The sequence below is a fragment of the Dama dama genome, chromosome 27 (genome assembly GCF_033118175.1).
Source record: "Dama dama isolate Ldn47 chromosome 27, ASM3311817v1, whole genome shotgun sequence".
Classification (NCBI taxonomy): domain Eukaryota; kingdom Metazoa; phylum Chordata; class Mammalia; order Artiodactyla; family Cervidae; genus Dama; species Dama dama.
The window spans coordinates 21,928,422-21,948,248 of NC_083707.1; the positions used below are offsets into that span (position 1 = coordinate 21,928,422).

General features: G+C 44.1%; 1 protein-coding gene across 2 annotated transcripts in view; it reads right to left on the reverse strand.

Annotated features, from left to right (window-relative positions):
• The window catches only part of FHOD3 (formin homology 2 domain containing 3), a 518,587-nt gene that overhangs the window by 151,821 nt on the left and 346,939 nt on the right, over window positions 1-19,827 (reverse strand). For both annotated transcript variants that reach the window (XM_061130778.1, XM_061130777.1), the window contains exon 10: window positions 10,093-10,334. In XM_061130778.1, coding sequence (XP_060986761.1) covers window positions 10,093-10,334 — 242 coding nt within the window. The remainder of the gene's footprint in view (window positions 1-10,092; window positions 10,335-19,827) is intronic.

Genomic DNA, 19,827 nt, shown 5'->3' on the forward strand with positions numbered 1-19,827 from the left:
AAATGTTAACAGTACCAAGACTGAGAAACCCTGAGGAAGCCAAAGAATGTGCAGATGATGTGAGTCTGAGAATATTCTCAGCAGTATTGTTTGTAACTGACAAAAATGTAAACAACACAAATGCTCCCCAATGGGAAAAACAGTAAAGATATTTTGGTATGTTACAAGCAGAGGAAACGGAAGACTTCTGCATCACGTGGCAATATGGATGAACACTGAAAGCAAAATGTGGACTGAAGAAAACAACTGCAAGGAGATGCTACAATATGATAACACTTTTTATAAAGTTCAAAAAGGCAAAATTATACAACATACTATTGTTTTATATATAATATATATATGCATAACTGATACTAGTAAAAACAACAATAAACCCATAAGAAAATGTTAAGCAATACTTAAGAGTGCTGGTTACCCAGGTCCAGAGATTTGAAAGTTGGAAGTTTATAGTAAGTTAAAGGTAATGCCCTGGGTTTCTAGCTGGACTGTAGTCTCATGGATATTCTTTATATTAATAAGTATATCTTACATAAAATAAACTAGGAGAGGGCCACACATGGACCAATGATGCCAATGTACCATGATTATGATTAATTCAACTCTGAACAATTAGAATTTTTTAAACAGATTTTTTAGAGCTGTTTGATTTTCATAGCAAAACTGGGCAGAAGGTACAGAGATTTCCCATGATAAGTAACAATACAAACATTTTTTAAAAGTAAAGAAGTGTAACTACATGGCAAGAGTTCTCTTTCCACTTACCCAACAATTATTTATTGAGCATTTACTATGTGCAAGATGCTGGGGTACAGTGGTTAATAGAGGTTCTCACCCTTAAAGTTTACATGTCTGTGGGGGAGAAAGACATCAACTGCACCAGGAAGTATTCAAATGAGAAAAACTTCTGCAGTGCTGTTGGCCAAGTAGGAAATGACCAGAAGACAAGATGGGACTTTGCACACGAACCTCTCCTGCTCCAACGTGTATACACTAACCTGAGGGTAAAGTCCAACTTGCCCAGCAAATATTCCCATCATCTCATCAACTTCATCTCCCACTCTCCTTTCATCAACTTCCTCACCCTAGTTTTAATCAGTCTATTGAGCTATCCACCCAACTCCATGGGCATTTCAGCTGGGGGTCCTTGAAGGAGCCCTTCTCTCTGCCTGCAGTTACTCCTCCTCTGTTTCTCTAGTGGACCCGGTCCACAAGGACAGCCAGTCTGAGTACTCACTGCCTGCTGGAGATCTTTGGCCCTGTGAACCTCACATGGTGCTCAGCATGGAGACACTTGCTCTGGATGGTCAACAGACAGAGTGGCAAGAACTGGGGAGATGACTTGGAGATCTCCGCCTGTTGCAGATATGAAAGTCGAGGTCCAGAGAGGGCGAGATCACACAACCTGCCAGGAGGAACTGCTGATGCCATGAACTCAAATGGGTTTCATGGCTCCTGCATCACTGCATGTTTCCACCTAAGCCTTGGACAGGGCTTCTTGGTCCTCCTTGCACAGGGCTCAGACATGACCACCTACAACACAGCCACCAGACTAAGGGACCGGAGACCTGCCCAGTGCCCCCGTCACCCTGGACTTGCCTGGTTGCCTTGAGGGGGGGGGAAAAAAAAAAATCAGTGTCTTGACACAGGTGTGATCATTTGTGGCAACTCGTTAGAAAGCTCTGTACTAAGGTTTAGATAAGATGCAGGCATTTTAAATGCCCTATTTAGTTCTACAAGATGCATATGACATATTAATTAGATGAAAAAGTATTTCATGGAAATAGTGTGTTACTGTGAATGTGATTATTGCCACTAATTTGTAAAATTAACAATGATTAAAATGGTAAATTTCAAGTTTTATATATATATATATATATATATAACCACAATAAAAAATTAAACTTTACATTTTAAAAACAAACAGAAAAAGAAACAGCGTGTTAAATTTATGTCAGACAAAGTGCCCTCTTGGGCTCCATCTGCATCCCTCAGCAAACACTTCAACTGGAGTTTGAACTTAGCCTCCCAATGACTCACACTTTCTGTTCACTTCAAGGCTGTTTCTAGGCTACCAAGGCCCCAAGAAGAGATTTAAAATTTTCCAATTAGTGATCTTAATCATTTAAGACATATCTCCAACCAACTGGAGCAGTGATTTCATTCAAAAACAGAGGTTTGTTATCCACCAAAAAAGAAGACACTTTCCTCAAAAGATTTTTTGCCAGCCAAGAGAATGAAAAGGCATCTAAGCTCTGCTGTTGCTCTGATGTTTCCATAGTGAGAACCCAAAGTTAGACAGGAAAATATTTATTATCCCTGTAACACTCAGAGTTTAGAAGGAGCATTAAACACAGGCCATGGATACTGAATATACCTAGTAACTGGCCAACCAACCAGAAACTTAATGCATAAGCCATTATTTTGCTATTTTGCTTTAGAATAAAATACTAATGGATCCAGCACATTATTTTTGCTGAAAACATGGAGAAGTTGAATATAATAGAATTCCAGTCTGCACAGCATAAATATCAGTAGAAAAAACACAATTAGTAGCCTAGTTGCAGGCTTATTCAGGAGTAGAACGAATCAATCCAGTGAAAACTACAGACTGTGGGGTGCTTCACTACTTTCTTTTGTGGGTGCTTTGATTTTATGCTTTAGAAAAAACTTTATTCCAAGCCAGAGATACCATCTAATTGCCTTAAATGTCTCTTGGAGGCCTGAGAGAGCAGAACAGAAACTAGGATGAAGGTAGACTGGAATTCTCTGTGACCTTTTAGAAACAGCAAGGATGCCAAGCACAGGCTTGGCAGAGTGCTTCAGAGGTTTCAGAGTGATCGTTTCTTTAAGGCTGGAAATAAATGCCTCTTCCCTTTAAGGACTGGAAGAAGCATGAATCTTTCCTTCTTTCAGATTCTTTTCATGTATTCAGGTGTAAAGGTGTCTACCAGCTCTGACCCTTTGCCCATGACACTGAGACTCCATTCCACCATTAGGAGAATCAGTGACTCCCTGACATAGACCAACCTGGACCACAACGATGGCCCTTGTTCATTCTCATCAGGCTCAGAAAGCTCAACATTAATTGCCTTAGAAATCAGTGTTTTCTCAACATGAATATGATGTTCCTGTGACCACTGTCAGCTCACTGAGCACATGTGTGAGATAAAAATAACATTAGGCCAGGTCTCCCTTTCTTTGGATCTCTCCTTATCAGTTTCCAGAGTTCATTCCCCAGGAGCTCCTTGCAAAATGCTTCCCCAGCATCATCTCTGCCCATTCTACACTCCTTTTTTTTTTTTTTGCCATGCCAGATCTGCCCTCCTCAGCCTACATTTTCATGATTTCATATTTCCCTGCTCATTCAAAAGACTTACTACCAGGCTCCCTCCATAGACTCCTGTCAGAGATACGCTCATTCCTCCTTCCACAACAGGATTTAATCAGCTCAGCTTAGCAATCATTAGAAAGCCCCTGCTCCATATCCAAAGGGATCCTGGAATTGTCCGGGATTTAAAGAGAGAGATGCTTGCTCTACAGAAGGGCTCCCCCACTCCCATACCTGTGTGAACGGCCAATAGAATCAACTCTACCAGAAAGGGCTGTGAACAGTCAGGACATGGATGGGAATGTGTATACTATAGGAAATGGGGCGTTTGCACAGGTCAAGGGCAAGCCAGCTTGACACCAAAAGAAGAAAATTCTTGAAGCAAGCCAAAGACTTAACTAGAAATAAGAATCTTTCCTTTTCTTTGAGATGTGTTCACCACCCCCATAGCAAAAGGCTTGCCCCTTCCTGCAACATCACACCAAATAAGGCTACTCTGGCTTGAGAAGCATTCTCATTTGAAGACGACCAAGGTCAAGGTTCATTGACTCGGGAAGTAAGTCACCTTCTCAGACTTCCATGAAATGACAACTCTACACTTTATCCTTTCACTTCTCTACTCATATGGTTTGCTTTCCCTGGGTTACGGAGAGTTGGTGGGGGGAGGGGGCAGGTCAAAGCCCAGGCTTCAACCCTCACCTAGATGTACGTGAGTTTCAGTTCATGCCTATCCAACTGCCTACGGGAAGTTCTACTTGTGACCCAGACGCCTCAAACTGAAAATGCCCACAGCTTACTTGGTGGTCTGAGCCATCCCATGACCCTAAGTTACTGGTTGTCTGGGGATCACCCCCAAACCCTTTCTTCTTTCCCACCATACCCGCCACTCACCTTCCTACAAGTGATATCCATCCTATACCTCATCACCTTCTGCTACTTCCCCTTCTTCCTGTCGGGCCCCTCCATCCCTCTCCAGGGCCCCCCTAGTTCCCTGTTTGTGTCTGCTCTCCTCTCATGCAGCCTCTGGGCTGTTCCCAGAGGGGTCTGGCTGAAACACTACCTCGCTCTCACTTCGTCACTTAAAACTCATCAGTAGTTCTGTTCATTTTTACAGTTTTGCTGTTGTCTTCAGAATCTAGAAATCTAGAATCTAGAAAATCTAGAAATCACAATCTAAAGTAATCCCCAAATTTAATGCAGCAAAGTTCAAACCTCCAAAGAAATAGGTAATCTGGTCACAGTGAACCTTCTGAGAAACCAGAAGTGCTGTCACAGAAATCAGAAGGAAGCTTTGCAAAGTAACCACTCCCTCATACCTTTTGCTTCTGTCCTTTCTTGGTGCAGGTTCTCTCAGTTCCAAGTTCATGCCCCTTTGCCTCTCTCCCACCCTCCCACCCAAGCCACGTTCCCTCCTTTGCTGAACACCCTTTGAACACCCTTTGCCGTTCAATACTCAAGAGACCACAAAGGGCTTCCTGGAGATTAAATGGTAAATTGGAATCACTGGCTATATTCTAATCACACCTACCTTCAGAGGTCACATCCCTTGCTGGTGAATCTCATTAGCAAATCATTATCATCAGATAAACCTACCCAAGTAGCTACTTGCTGCTCATGGTACCAGTGGTTGTTGAGCTAGTTGTGAAATCCTCTAGCATGTTCAAGCCAGTTCACAGAATCTTCTCGTCCATTCCTATCCATACTTATTTAACAATTACCTTCTTTAATAGAACAATATCCGGGAAAGCTCCAGGGCATGTAGTGACTGGAATAACACTGGGCTAATCACACATTTGCACTGCCTCTCCTGACTCACCTGCCATTCTATTAAAGAGGCATCATCACCTTGAGTGTACAGTGGGGGAGACTGAGGCCAAGCCTGGGGAGGAAGTGAGGACTGTAGCTGAGAAGGTCATGTCTGTGCCCTCAATAACCTCAGTGGCTGCTCCCATACTGCACTTGGCCAAACGTTCCCCAGGAGCCAGGACTGAGGTCATCCGAGCCATAAGTTTTGTAGGTTAACACCAATTATGCAACACCTACTGTAACAGAGAACAAACCCGACTGCGTATAGAATCTAGTCCTTTAGCTCTAACCTTTGGGCTCGGTTGCCTGTGCCTAACTATGCAGGCTCCATACCTTTTGTAAAAGAATGCTGTCTATCACCTGAAACATACAGGGTAGTCCATTCACAAAGCTTTGCCTCCCAGGCTTGGGAGGTTATACGTTAAAGGTATAACAAATTTTCATTCACACAGACATAAAACATTGCAGAAGAGAGAATAACATTTGCCTTGTTGGAGGTTTCCAGCAACATCATGACCAGACCTAAGTGGACAGCTGTAAGAAAAGAGGATTATCACATCCCCTCCATCTGGTCAGCACCAAGAAGTCAGCAACAACCAGTCACACCCTTTCTCTAATTCATCCTCAAAAGAGAAAAAGCTTGTCACCACAGAACATGTTCTGTAGATTCAGAGACTAGTTTGACTGAGTGCAGGCAAACTCAACTAGGCCACTTACCAAACCTGTGAGATCTGGGGCAAGTTTTTTAACCACTCTGTGCCTCAGTTTCCTCATCTGTCAAATGGGGAGGGGACCACCACCTTCATAGACTGTACAACAGACAGCAGGTTGAAGACGACTCCTCTTGGCACCACTGGGACTGATCCCAGTCCCCCTCCCCGAGCAGCCCAACCTTTCCTGGAGTCATCACCACACGCCCTCCTCCCCACTGGCTCTGTACGTCCCCTCATCTGACTCACCTCTGCTTTCTCCAACCCCGTCAATAATCCACTGACAACTCATGAGCGTCCATCAGCAAACAGCCTCCACGTCTTCATGGAATATTCCTAGCTATAACCCTGGACTTAAGGACGCTGTTTCCTAACAGTCCTCTCCTAGGGGATGATGAGTGCTTCTGTCTGCCACATACTCCTCTCTGTCATCTCTGCCATTCCCCATCAACTTCCCTCAAGAAACCCAGCCCATTAGAACAGGGGTTGGCAAGCCTGTGAGCCAAATGTGGCCCACCACCTGGTTTGGTACAGTCTGTCAGAATGATTTTCACTTTTTTTAATGGTTGGGGGAAAAAAATCTAAATATTTTATAACATGTAAAACTCAAATCTCAGTGTCCATAAATAAAGTCTCACTGGAAGGCAGCCATGCTCACTTGCTTACCTGCTGTCTGTGGCGGCTTTCATGCTACAAAGGGAGAATTTAATTGCGTAGTTGCAACAAAGACTGGCCTGTAAAACTTAACATATTTATTATCTGGCCCTTGACAGAGAATGTTTCCAACACTTGACTTCGAGGCACATGGGAGTCGTCTGCACCAAGCTGCTGTCAGCATCCACTACCCGCCAGGTCACTCGTCCATGTGTATTCAAATATACACACGGCTGAAAGCTGGAAGGCACAACTGCTAACAGGAGTGACTAAATGAAGCTCAAAATTACCTCCGCGGGTTGGAATGTTGTGTGGAAGTCAACAGGATGAAATTTCAAGTTTACATATTAAGTCCCAGGCCATGTTCATTCTCAGAAAGGTGGTCACACAGAACAGGAAGAGGACCTCACGCGTGCTGACAGTGGTGAGAACCGGGATGAATAGGGAAACATTTCAGGGAAATTTTATCCATATAGTGAAATTCTAAGCAATAATAAAGCTACCACATTATGGAGCAAATTTAGACCAGGGGGCTTTCCTAAGGAGCTGAGAAGTTCGAGGGCAGAATGGGGTGCCTCAGAGAGGAGAAGGTCTGAGGCTGAGGGCATAGAATGGGCTTCTGCTGTGGGCTAGACAACTCTGAAAACTTTTTAGTCCTAACATTAACTACTATTACAATTTAAATGAGAGACACTGGCTCTTTTGATGATTAAATGTTAAAAATAAACTTCTTGGTAAAAAAAAAAAATGAAAGCACCAACTTTTTTCTTCTTTCCAATCAAATCTGTAAATTTAATTGCAAAGGTGAAACTATGGCACACACGATCACAAAAAGTACTTTTAGGTGGCAGATGAACAATAAACACATACCTTATTTGGTGAGCGCTCACTGTGGAGTTCTACTTCTTCGGAAACCAAAGCAAGGTGAGTTTCAAGCCTTATTAGGCCTTTGTAAAGCTCATAGCCTAGCAGGCCTAGGTCTATAAGAAGACTCTGGGATTCTCTCCTGTTCGACTCTGAATTTTCATATGAACCTGAATAAAAATATACCTGCATGGTATGTAAATCAAATTCCTTGTCTAAAAAAGTCCAGAAGTACAAATCTCACTCAATGATTATGTTTAGGAGTGGCGGGTGGGAAGCATATGACTGGGACATTGAGAGGCAAAGGTCAAAAACTTAGATTTAACTCAAGGCTCAGTCCCCTGGTTCTAAGATTTGTCACAAGGCACCAAGCCCCTGATTGCTTTTTCATTTGTAATGTGAGGATAATGATTCTTGTCCTGCCTGGACCCTAGAGAGGATCATCAGGAGAATACAATTCAAGCTACGTAAAAGAAGCAGTACAGAGGGCTAGATATAGATACATTTGAGGACAACATGAATCTCTAATCTGTAACATAGTTCTACCTTCTTTTCAAGAGTGTTGGCATTATTTGGGACACAGAGTTAACCAATCCCGCCTACAATTCTTCATGTGTGATGCATGCAGGCATGTTGTTACAAGTTAGCAGTAAGCAGAGCCAGAATGATCACACAGATGAAAAGTAGTCTAGGTCAGGTATGGGTCTGTGTCTTTCAAGGTCTACGGGCAATCAAGCACAATGAACTTCTCGATGAAGGTGACATTTGAGACACAGATGCTGAGCAGGTGACTAAGCTATGCATGCAGGGACTGTTTCCCGATTTGCTACTCGTCACCCTCTTCCTCTCTCCTACTCCCATCTCTGCCAAAATCATGCTGTGACTTTGTGGCCACAGGGCAAAATCCCTCCAATAGACTTCAGAGATGAAGCCACTTCATCATCATCAATCTTAAAACCATGATCTTTCTTTATAAACTGGAAAGTGGATTTTTCTTAAGCAAATGCTATGAAGCCTACATTAATCATTTCATTAAAATGAAAAATCAGTCCTATTTGAAAACACTAAGGCGGGAGCACTCAGAAAGAGTGTCCTATTCCAGATCCCACCAAGGCCAGAGCCTCAAAACTGTGGACTGTGCCCAAGCGGTCCAACTCACTGTCATTGCCTTTGCCAACATATCACAAGGCGTGGTCACCCGAGTCACAGTTCAGGAATCTTTAAAAGTGTAACAACAAGAAAGAGAACAGGAACAAACATGACACAAAGCAGGCAGAGCACCATATACCAAGTGCTACCGCCGAAGCCTCTTAACTCCCACCTTCAGCATCCCTGGTGATCATAAATAGATTTTTCAGTCCACTTTGCCCAACTCTCTCCATACTCATTTCTCTAACCAGTAGAAACAGCACTACAGGGAGTTTCAGGACCCTGTGAGAATTGCCTGAGTTTCTCAAAGATCTTAGATCACAACATGCAATTTCACAGTAAATGTTCCCATTTCTCATTCTGCTCAGAAGTTTCAATTTTCTTTCCACATCATTCTCAAATAGATGCCCTCCTTCTCCTTCTGCAATAGGAGGCACCCAATGGTGTGGGCTGGTTCATGTTCCAGGATCCCATGGGTACCAGACTGCTCAAGTCAATTCTTAGTAGAGTGCGGATGGGTGTTCCCTTAGGGACGGAGAGGAAGGGACATATCTGAATCACTGTCTTAAGGTCATCCCACCTATTCTGAGTTCAGTTCTTCATCATGCAGCCTCCTGACCTACATGTGGCTCCCAGGTAGGTCCCAGGTAGGAGAAAATGCTCCAGCCAAATAATGCAAGCAGGATTTCCACCGGCAGCAGAAGAGGAGCACTGGCAACGAGTGTATCAGTCAGCCCCGGTGGAGCTGTCTGGCACAGACTGGTCCACGGAGGTCCACCATCCTAGTGAACTGAGGGCTTCCATTTGGGAAGACAGAATTGGACTCAGACCCCAGAACTGCACAGCCATCCTTCAGCTGGACCTCTGTGTTATGGAACTACTTCTGAGTTCCTAGAGATCTTGTCAAACTTTGTATTTTGGACATACATAATTTCTCATGGGATTGTCAATCTTTCTGTTTCTTTTTAATGTCCTTTCTTCTTTCTTACTTTCTCTCAGTCCTGATAGGAGGTTCACAGAAATGGAGATCATACTATTTCCATTCATATGTCTTCATGGTTGCAAACAGTCCTGGCCTATAAGATGCACTTCAAAAAAATGTATGCTATATGACTAACTGAATAAATGACAGCATTAGTATTTACTGAAATTATGTGAAAGTACATATTTGTTCTACTTAACCTCAACTATGTATTATCATGAGTACCTCAGGTTCTAACAATCTCACATTGGTGTGGTGGCATACCATTTATTTCTAGACCAAAGTTTTGTGTTTTGGATTCTTTTCTAGTTGATAAAGCATAGCTTTCTACACAGACATTAACTGAGACGCTAATAATATAAATAATATAAAAACACAAGTAGGTGAAGATGAGTTCAGGGAGTTAGATCAAGTCTGAGTGCATCACCAGGGCCACCGTGCCTTGGGAAGTTTTGGGGTAACTGTGGATGATGGCTTAAAGGTAGAGAAGAGGCAGGGAATAGGAAAGGCTGGGATGGTCAAGGACACCTGTGGGGTTGGGCCTCCTTTCCCCTTTTAGGGGTCCTTGCGCCCCTCCCCAGGGCTGGGTTAATGCTTACTTTTCCCGGAGATCTCGCACTTGACTGGGCTTGAAGTCGGGAGCCGACAGGGGGCAGGGGCTGGACGGGGGCGACAGGGGGCTCTTGATGTTCTGCACGGAGTGCCTGCGGCTCCGCCTGCGGTCCAGGCCCCGGGGCTCACTGCCCGTGCCTCCCGAGCACACACTGGCCCGCCTGCGGTCGCGGCAGCCGCTGGGGGGCGGCTCTGCCGTCTCGTCCTCGTCCTCCAGCCGGAGTGCCACCTGGAAAAGTAGAGAGTGCACAGAGCAAGGTCAGGCCTCTCACAGTCCCACCCTAAAGGGCACTGAACTCCGTCCTTTCCCATCCTGCAGCAGGGGCTTCTCCCCGAGGTCATCACAACCACGCACCTCCCAAAGCGCAGCCTCCAAACCGAAAGATGCTCGCCACTGCGAATCTTCCCAGATGGATCCGAGAAGGTCAACTGATGTCACGAGAAGATCTGAGAACTATTTTGTAGTTAGATGGGCTCTTCACCCCAGGACTGCCCTTTAGAGGCCATCTCTCCTTCTCGTGAACTGCCCCCCACTTGGTGTTCTCTGGTGGAGTGTCTCCTGAAACCCCGTCACAGGAAGCCCTGGAGGTCCTGACCCCCAGCTCGCTTCCCAGGGAGGCTGCTCAGAGAGCAGCAAGGAGAGAGGCAGGAACCACGAACTCCAGGCAAGATGAACAGCCTCACCTGCAGATCATTTGAGAGGCCTGATCTGAGACTCCCCCACGCATGGGGGTGGAGGGGACCCCCCAAGCCTGGCCTCGGGTGGGTGTGGAGCCTGCTTGCACCTGTGATCACAAAAATATAGACCAGAAATAGACTGGATCTCTAGAATTTAGGACTTTTAGAAAATTTCCTCTTAAAAGCACTCACACTTGGCCACTTTGGCGTTCAAATATGGGTAGGCCAAAAAGTTCGTTCGGATTTTTCCATACGCTCTTACAGAAAAGTCAGAATAAACTTTTGGGCCAACCCAACAGATACCAGAGCCAACTGGCCCCACACCTCACACCCCTGCCCTCTTCCCAGGGATTTTTTCGCCCTGCCCCCAGTTGGGTGAGGCCTGGCCAAAGACTCAGCTCTGCCGTCTGTTCATCTCCTCCATCCTGGATCCTACTCCATAGGTCTTCTGACATCAACGCCCACTGTTTCTGTGCATACCTCCTCCTCACAGGAGCTCACCCTTTCCAACTGTGGACTATACCTATCTGTTTCTCCAGTTTCTTCAATTATGTGTATGCCTCCCTTCTCAAAACCTACACAGCCGAGGAGCTGTCATTGACTATACCTCTGTGTGGCTAACAGACCAGGCATCATCTGCAGCAAATTGCTTGCTCAAGAGTCTCTTGCTCACCAAATGAGGCCAACAGGATTGCATTTGCAGGTCTGTGGTAAGAATAACTTACATAATGCATGTAAAGCAGCTGGGGTAGGGCCTACCCTGTGGCTGGTACTCAATAAATGTGACAATTCTTCCCCAGCCTGTGCCCTCAGATGAAGGGGCCTAGTGAAAAGGGAAACTATTAGTTGCTCAGTCACGTCCAACTCTGTGACCCCATGGACTGTAGCCCGCCAGGCTTCTCTGTCCATGGAATTCTCCAGGCAAGAATACTGGAGTGGGTAGCCATTCCCTTCTCCAGGGGATCGTCCCAACCCAGGGCCTGGAACACCCACAGATTCTTACGTCACACAGAACTGCCTGGGCAGGCCACCTAACAGCCGGGTGGGCCAGGCCCAAGCAAGTCCAACAGTCTCTCTGACTTGACGCCCAAAGACCCACACAGTCCCATGTCCCCAGAGGTGCCTATTTTCCAACCTTAGGGGTGCTCCTGGTCACATTTCACAACCTGGTCCTGAAAAGTGAGAGAATGGAGAAATAATATAAAGACCCAAATGGCTAACCATGCTATTGGTTTTGGCATCACCTGTCTACAGAAAACCTGGCTATTGCAAAGTCAGTGGTTTCCCATGTCCAAAGTGTTGATGCCAAATGTGTTCACACAGCATGGTAAGCTTGGCCGAGTCAAGGCCAGGCTGGCCCCTCTCATCCGGTTTACAAGGATGAACACCTGAAATGCACCGCCTGTTTCCCAGGAGTGAAGCCTCCCTGGATCTGCTCCATCTGCAGTTGACTCCAGCTCTAGCTTTTAGACAAGACTGATTTAGTGAAAACTCTTCCATCTACAAGCCAGATACATTCTATAACAAACTCCCAGATAGATGAGGACAATCTAATAATATTTTGACTGCTCTGTTCCCCTAGAATTTACTAGGCAGACATAATCTGGGGAGGTTTGAGGTAAGAATGGATAAGAGTTCAGAAAAAGCTGTACTGTTACAAAATCTCACTGGAAAGTCTGTTTCCTGGGGTAAGGGTGTTCCGCAGTGTAACTGCAAGAACTGGGAAAGAAATTATGTGTTTGATTAATCACTTTTATCACCTCAACTTTAACACTGTAAATGGTATTCTCTGGGGAAAGTTTGACAATGATTATATACCTAGCCAAGCACAGTGTTTTAAAATATTACTAGCCAATTATTTTTTCTTCATTTTTAGACATAAAAATTCTAGACCACTTGAACTCATTCTGACCTGAAATATTGATTCTGCTTCTAATTAAGCACATATTTGGAATGATAAGGTTAGGGGATAAAGTAGAGTTCAGATATTTCTAATTCCTTGTCTAACCTCAGAGATGCGAAGATCAAATAGCATTCCAGTCACAGTGCCTTTCAGAGAGGCACATGGCGTGTGCACAAAGTGAAATCTACTTCAACTGCCTTTTCTCAAGGAAGATGAGGCAATCATTGTTTAAATGAAAAGTACTGAAAAATTATCAACGTGACACCATAAAATAGAATTCAGTGAGAGCTGTGTAAAGCTCCAATCCTAAACAAAGTATCCATCTTCTTAAACAAAGAAAAGGATGCATGGGGGTAGGGGTAAGTGGGAATCACAATCCCAGGAGCTACAATGGCAGCCTCAGGCTTGGCAGACAAGAAAGCTGTAACATGAAATTTGGGGCTGGTCTTCACTCCCAGTTTTGATTTTACATGAAGAATCTTAGAATCACTAGTGTCCACTGATGACAGGGAAAGAGACCTGCTTTCATGTCCAGGGCTATGGTAGCAGTTCCAGTTTCTTTAGATTCTAGGGCGCACTACAAATTACAGTTAAGATCAGTAAGTTCTGGAAAAGACCTAGAGAGAGAACAGCACTTACCAAGAGACTTATTCAGAATCTGTGGTGTCAGATCTAATTAACCACAAGTGTGGTGTCCTACCCTGGACCCAAAGTGAGATCAACCGTGTCCTGAACAATTTCTAATCTCACCCAAATGATGGGGTGTTTTGCTACTGAGCCCCTGATCAGATGCCTTCTGACTCTTTTAATCAAATGTAGAACAGTCTCTAAAACCCAGGTGAGGAATCCAGCACTGACTGCTTGCACACCCTACCCCATCCTACCAAGAAAGCAGGGAAGAGCAAACTAAGGTGGCATCTGGGACAACTTCTACCTATCTCTGAGCCCACTAACTGATCTAAACATTCTTTTTAAAATTAGTGGAAATTTCCAAACAAATGCAAAGTATGGAGAAGAGTACAAAGACTTTTGTGTCATCACCTATGATAGTTTGACAATTATCAACCCTGGCCAATCTTGTCTCATTTACTCCCTGCCCCTGACCCCACAGCCAGGTTTTTTTGAGATTAAGTCCCAGATCATATAATTTTATCCATTAATATATCAGTATATATCCCTAGAAGATAAGGATTTTTAAAAACCATAACCACCATACCACTGTCCTGCTTAAAATAATTTCTTAATATCATCAAACATTCAACGATCTGAACATTCTTAGTGAGGGCCAAAAGCTACTAACAGTTCTTTGAGATTATGTTGTTATACTACTACTAACCTCCATGACAGGCAACCATATTTACATAGCAGATCTAATCATTTTCCAAATTGCTCTCCCACACTTTATTTTTAATGCACACCTATACAACTTGATTCAGCTTTTAGGTGAAATGGATGCCAGTGCTGCCATTTCAAGAAGGAACTATGCTGATAATTCTCTATTAGGCTGAACAGGTTGTGGCAGATGATTATGGTACTGGGCTCCCAGGGAATCATGCCTCTCTGTTCACTCATCTTTGTGTAGTCCCCTCCTACACTGAGTCTACAATTTTCTACCTGACTTGTTTTGGCCAATATGACATCAGAAGACACAGACACTTGAAAAGTGTTTGCACTTGAGACTTTCCCTTCTGAAATGCTGCTACCATGTGAAGAAGTATGTGCTAGCCTGCTGATGACACATAGCCAGCCAACAGCCACCACTAAAGGTCAAACCAGGTGAATAAGGCCACCTTAGAGCATTCAGTCCCAGTTAAGTCACCAGATAGCTGCAGCTCTATGAGAATCTCTCAGCTGAACCAGGCCAAAATTTTTGACCCCCAGAATGATGAGCAAAAACTGCTATTTTAAGATCACTCTTTTTGGCATATTTGTTATGCAGCAAGAGCTAACTGATACACATTTTAAAAATCACCTTTGACAAGGAAGGATTTGAAGAGATTGGACCTATTAATTATTCCTAACAGTAACAATCACCCCCTCACCCCCAAAGTCTTCAGCTCTAAGATGCCTTTCCCATTACAAGGACCACATTTTCAGCATCAAAAGTGAGAACACAATCCAAAAAGATTTTTGGTTTTGATTTGTGAAATTATGTATTTGAAAGAATCACTTGGAACTATAAAAATTCAAATGAATTTAATTAAACATGGATTAAATCACCTTTCTAAAATGGAATTAATTGCAATTGGGACTATCCCCAGGAAGTCCAGGACGTATGGTCACCAGACATCCTCCACTGTTTAGAATTCTAGAAGCCCAACAGAGTTCTCTGCAATGGCTTGAAAACATTTATAATCTATTGTGAGGAAAATATTGGTACTGCTTATAAGGCTCCTCACTGCCCCCACAACTTAGTTGTCCTATGGCACCAAACACTTTTAAAAGTGCATTAATTTTTAGATAAGAATAAAAATCCTAATTCTATCTGGTACCCAAGCATTCAGTTTTCACCTTGAGTGATTACCCAAGGCATCTTCCCTTTAAGGTGGCTGATTTCTGATTAAATCATGCCCTTCCTTCGGCCCAGCATCTATTAGTGATATTTAAAAGAGACCTTCACTCAAGTATTTAACTTCTACTCTGGACAAAGGCACTGCTGAACACAGAGGTTAGACAGGAAAGACACAGATGACAAAGGCAAACCAATAGGCAAGTGCATCCTGAGGACTGTTCAGTGTGAGGTGTGAACACAGGCAAGCACTCCCTCCTGGGTTATAAACAAAGCGCAGGCAACAAGCCCGGGACTCCTGTATCTTGCCAAGGAGGCCATGCGGAAAAGGGGACATCTGAGGTGACTCCTGCAGGGGAAGGAGTCCGCCAACCTGAGAACAGGAAGGAAGAACAGTCCAGGCAAAGCAAGGAGAACGGAAGGGAAGCTCCGTGGTGACCTGCCTTCCACGTTCAGGAAACAAGAGGAGTGGAGTGTGGCTGAAACTTCAGCAACATCTTAGGAATTGCCGGAGACAAGGCCACGGCAGCTTGAAGGTTACAGATGGTGTTGGCTCTTGAACTAACTCAAGGCATTCCAGCTTCACCCACGGGGTGTGAAAAAGTTTTTAAGGTTTTTTGTTCATTCATTCATTCATTCATTCACTCTTGTTTATTTTCCTAAGTGGAGGAACGGTGTAGTGAGACCTGTCATTGAGGAGGACCCCTTGTTTTCAGCTGCAGGGAGTGAGGAAGGGGGAGTAAGCCGAGAAGCCCCCGGGGACGCAGTCCTGCAGGTGCCATCCTCCCCAGGCACTGCCCCTCACCACGCCTCCTTTCACACCAGGCAGAGCCTCCACTGTGCCCCACTCTGTCACTGTCCTGCTTTAGGCCACCTCCTCAGGCCGGGGGTGGGGGCCCATCCACTCAGTGTCTCACCTCCAGCTCACCCCGTCTCTCTTCTTCACAGACATGCAGCCTCAGGGTATCAGCTTACTCACGTATGGGTCACTGTCTGCACCCCATGAGACGGTGCATCCCCTCAGGGCACTGGCCTTGTCTGTCTAGTTTGCTGCTGAGTCCCGTGGCCTAGAATAGCGCTGGGTACATAATCGGTGCTTATGAAGTTCTGTTCAGTGAACGGACTCACAGGTGAACAAAGGAATGAGAAGATTATGGCAATAATCTAGGTAAGAGAAAACGAGGGCCTGAGCTAGGGGAATGGAGAAGAAATTGCAGTCTTCAGCCATCAGACCTCCAAGTATGAGGATGGGCGGAGAGAGAAGGAGGTCCAGGACAGCTCCAGGTTTGTAACCTGGGAGACTGTTCTTTGCAGAGGTGGAGAAACGAACAGACTGTGCAGGAATTTTGTTTTTGTCATGGGGGGCGGAATATAGGGTTTTGTGAGGGCTGGGTCATGTCATACGCAGCTTTTAGGTGGCCCTGTCTGACATAATCTGAGCTCCTCTGACACTTTCCATGCCCCTCTGTGCCATCAAATATAGCTGCTGGGAAATCAGCCCTCTGCTTGTCTGAGACTACAGAATGAAAGTTCCTTGGAACAGGGACAGATCTTCTGACTCTGAATGTTCAGAGTGCATGACATACCTTCAACGAATAAACGAACATAATGCAAAAAGACAAGCAGGCAGAGGGGCAGGCAGCCATGAACCTTGCAGACAGCTCAGGTCAAGGTATCAGCTGCAGCCAAAGCTGCTGAACTCACTGGGTGAGTCACAGCTCAGGCTGCCTAGACTGAGAGAGGAGGTCTGATGAAGAACCCCAACACTGAAAAGGAAGAGACAGAGAAGAGCCAGGAGGGACACTGATGAGGAACAGTCTGAGAGGTACCCTGGAGACACCCATAGACACAGCCACCAGCAATGCATTGTACAGCAGCAATGTACAAGACTGGTCTCATGACCACTAGCACCACTCTTTTATGATGTGAGCATAACAGTGATGCCCAAGTTGATAGGGATGGCATACAAAAAGAGAAGAGAGGGAAAGCTGGGGGAAGGATAAGGATGGAGGCCAGCTCTACTTATGACCATTTGTCTAAAACTCTAAGCAAATAAGTATCAAACAGAATTCCAAAAGCACATTAAAAAAAACACACATCATGACCAAGTGGGTTATATTCCAGGAAGGAGAAGATGATTACAAGATAAAAAGAAATGAATCAGATAAACAACTCTAAAATCTAAAAAGGACAACAAAGTAAATTGAAAGAAAATTTAAGAAGGAAATCATAAAGATAAGAATGTTTTGAGTTACAAAACAGAAGAGCACTGACAATCATATATAAGTCAAAATTAACAACAACAAAATAGACAAACCACTAGTTAACCTAGAGGAAAAAGGGGGAGAAATTACAACCGCAAAAATTAACAAAGCAAAATAACTTCTCAAGAAAAGGAAATTAGAAACATTCATAAGAGACTATTTACATATCTCTTTAGTAATCACTTTAAAAATCCAGATGAAATGGATATTTCCTAGGAAAACATGATTTATAAAAGCCAATACCAATAAAGATAGGAAGTTTACATAAACCAATATCCATAGAATAAAGCATAGTTACCAAAGATCTCCTACCTCCAACGCACACACACACACACACACACACACACACCTCTTCTGCCACTCCATCATCATCATTATAAGCCCACACAATTTCCCAAGGGAGCTCTATCAGATAATCAAAGACCAGAGACAAGAGCAGAAAGAAAAAAGAAAAGCTTCTAAATATTTTTACAAAGCAAGAACAGAATTGATACCCAAACATAGTAAGTATTGCACATGCATACACACACACAAAGAAAAAAGGACAAGAACGCTCATGGCAGCATTGTCATGGCAACAAAACTGTAGCTAGCCAACACCCAGGAGAAGAGCAGATAAATAAATTGGGATATATTCATCAGCAGTGAAAATGAGCAAACTAGAACTCCACATAGCAACATGGGCAGGTCTCAAAATCAAGCCAAAGAGAAACTGTAGGAAGGCACATGTGGTATGGTCCCATTTATAAAAAGACAAAATAAAGCCATGTGTTGTTTAGGGATACAGACAGGGAGGAAGGAGTTAAAGCAGCTGGTCTGCAATCCCTCCACCCCTTTCATAGGAGTGATGTTTCTAGGGAAAGAAAGAAGGCAATGACCCCAACTAATCTTTTGTAAATATGCTAATAACTAGACTATCTAATAAATAGCCTGATGACATTTCCTAAAATGAGAGTTCTTATTTCTAGAATGTCTTTAGCAGGCCAGGATTGGCTAAGGATCCCCTATACTAAGTGAACACAGAATTTATGGATTGATAAGCCATGACACTCTGGTCTGTGTAATAGGGATGCTTCATAACTGGATATTACTCGCAGGGCAAGGTGACTTGGAAATCACACTCGGAAACCCTGTCTATTATTCCGGGTCAGAAAGCCCACGTCTGATGCATAAGAAAAAGACGTAGGAATCACAAGGGATGGCCCAGATCTCTCCCTGCATCCCTGCACCTGTGTATTCTGGAAAGTAGTAGCCTAGGTAGATTAGTATAGCTCTGCTATAGACAGCAAGATCTCAAATGGTCAATTCTTACTTGATAATATGATCATTTGTGTTAGCTCAGAATAGCTATTTTCAGACAAAACCATTTTAAAAAAAAAAAAAAAAGGCAAGAGAATGGTGCTGGGAGTTAGTTGAATGACACCAGGAAGGGCCACTGAGGACACTTCTGAGTTACTGGTAATATTCTTGCTCTTAAACACAAGTGTAGTAGTCAGAATTTTCCAGAGAAACAAAATAAATCAGATATATATGGAGATTTAATATAAGGAATGGGCTGACATGATTATGGCATCCGAGAAGTCCCAAGATCTATAGCCCAAAGGCCTGGAAACCAAGGGAGCCAATGGTGTCAGTTCCAGCTGGAGGTCAAAGGTAAGAGGCAACCTACGTCCCAGCTCACTTCCATCAGCAGACAGTGAATTCTCTCTTGCTCATCCTTTTGTTCTATTCAGGCCTTCAACAAGTTGGATGAGGCCTGCCAACAGGGAGGAGGGCAATCTTCTTTACTCAGTCTATCAATGTGAATGTTAACCTCACCCAGAAGGTTAAGGATACACACTGCACTGACACACGATGATGTCTGATCAAATATCTGGGCACTCTGTGGCCCAGTCAAGCTGATACATAAAGTTAACTATCACAAGGGGTGTCTGCTTTGTTGTTCTTTGAGTGACACATATAATCTACACTTGTGAATCATATGCACTTAATGCTAAAATATTAAGCAGATGCCATTTGACCAAAGAAAGATGGTGGACCCAGAACACCTTTTGAAACACTGGCATGAATGGAAAGAGGAAGACGGGGAGGAAGCTTGGGAGGAAGCTTGAGAGGAAGGCAGCCTGGAAAGTAAGTGTGCCCTGAAGCCGAAAGTAGTCTCCTGGGGGAGGGATCCAGCATACTTTTCAAAATTCTCTCCCAGTTGGTTCACTGGTGGGAAATTCACCTGTATGATGCTGTCTTCTGGTATATGGTGGATATGTCTGGATTGAAACTCAAGCAACTGTCATATAAAACACTGAGAAGTCTCAGCCACAGTGCACTGTAGGTGTCAATTATGCTGTGAGTGATATTATTCAGCACGACTT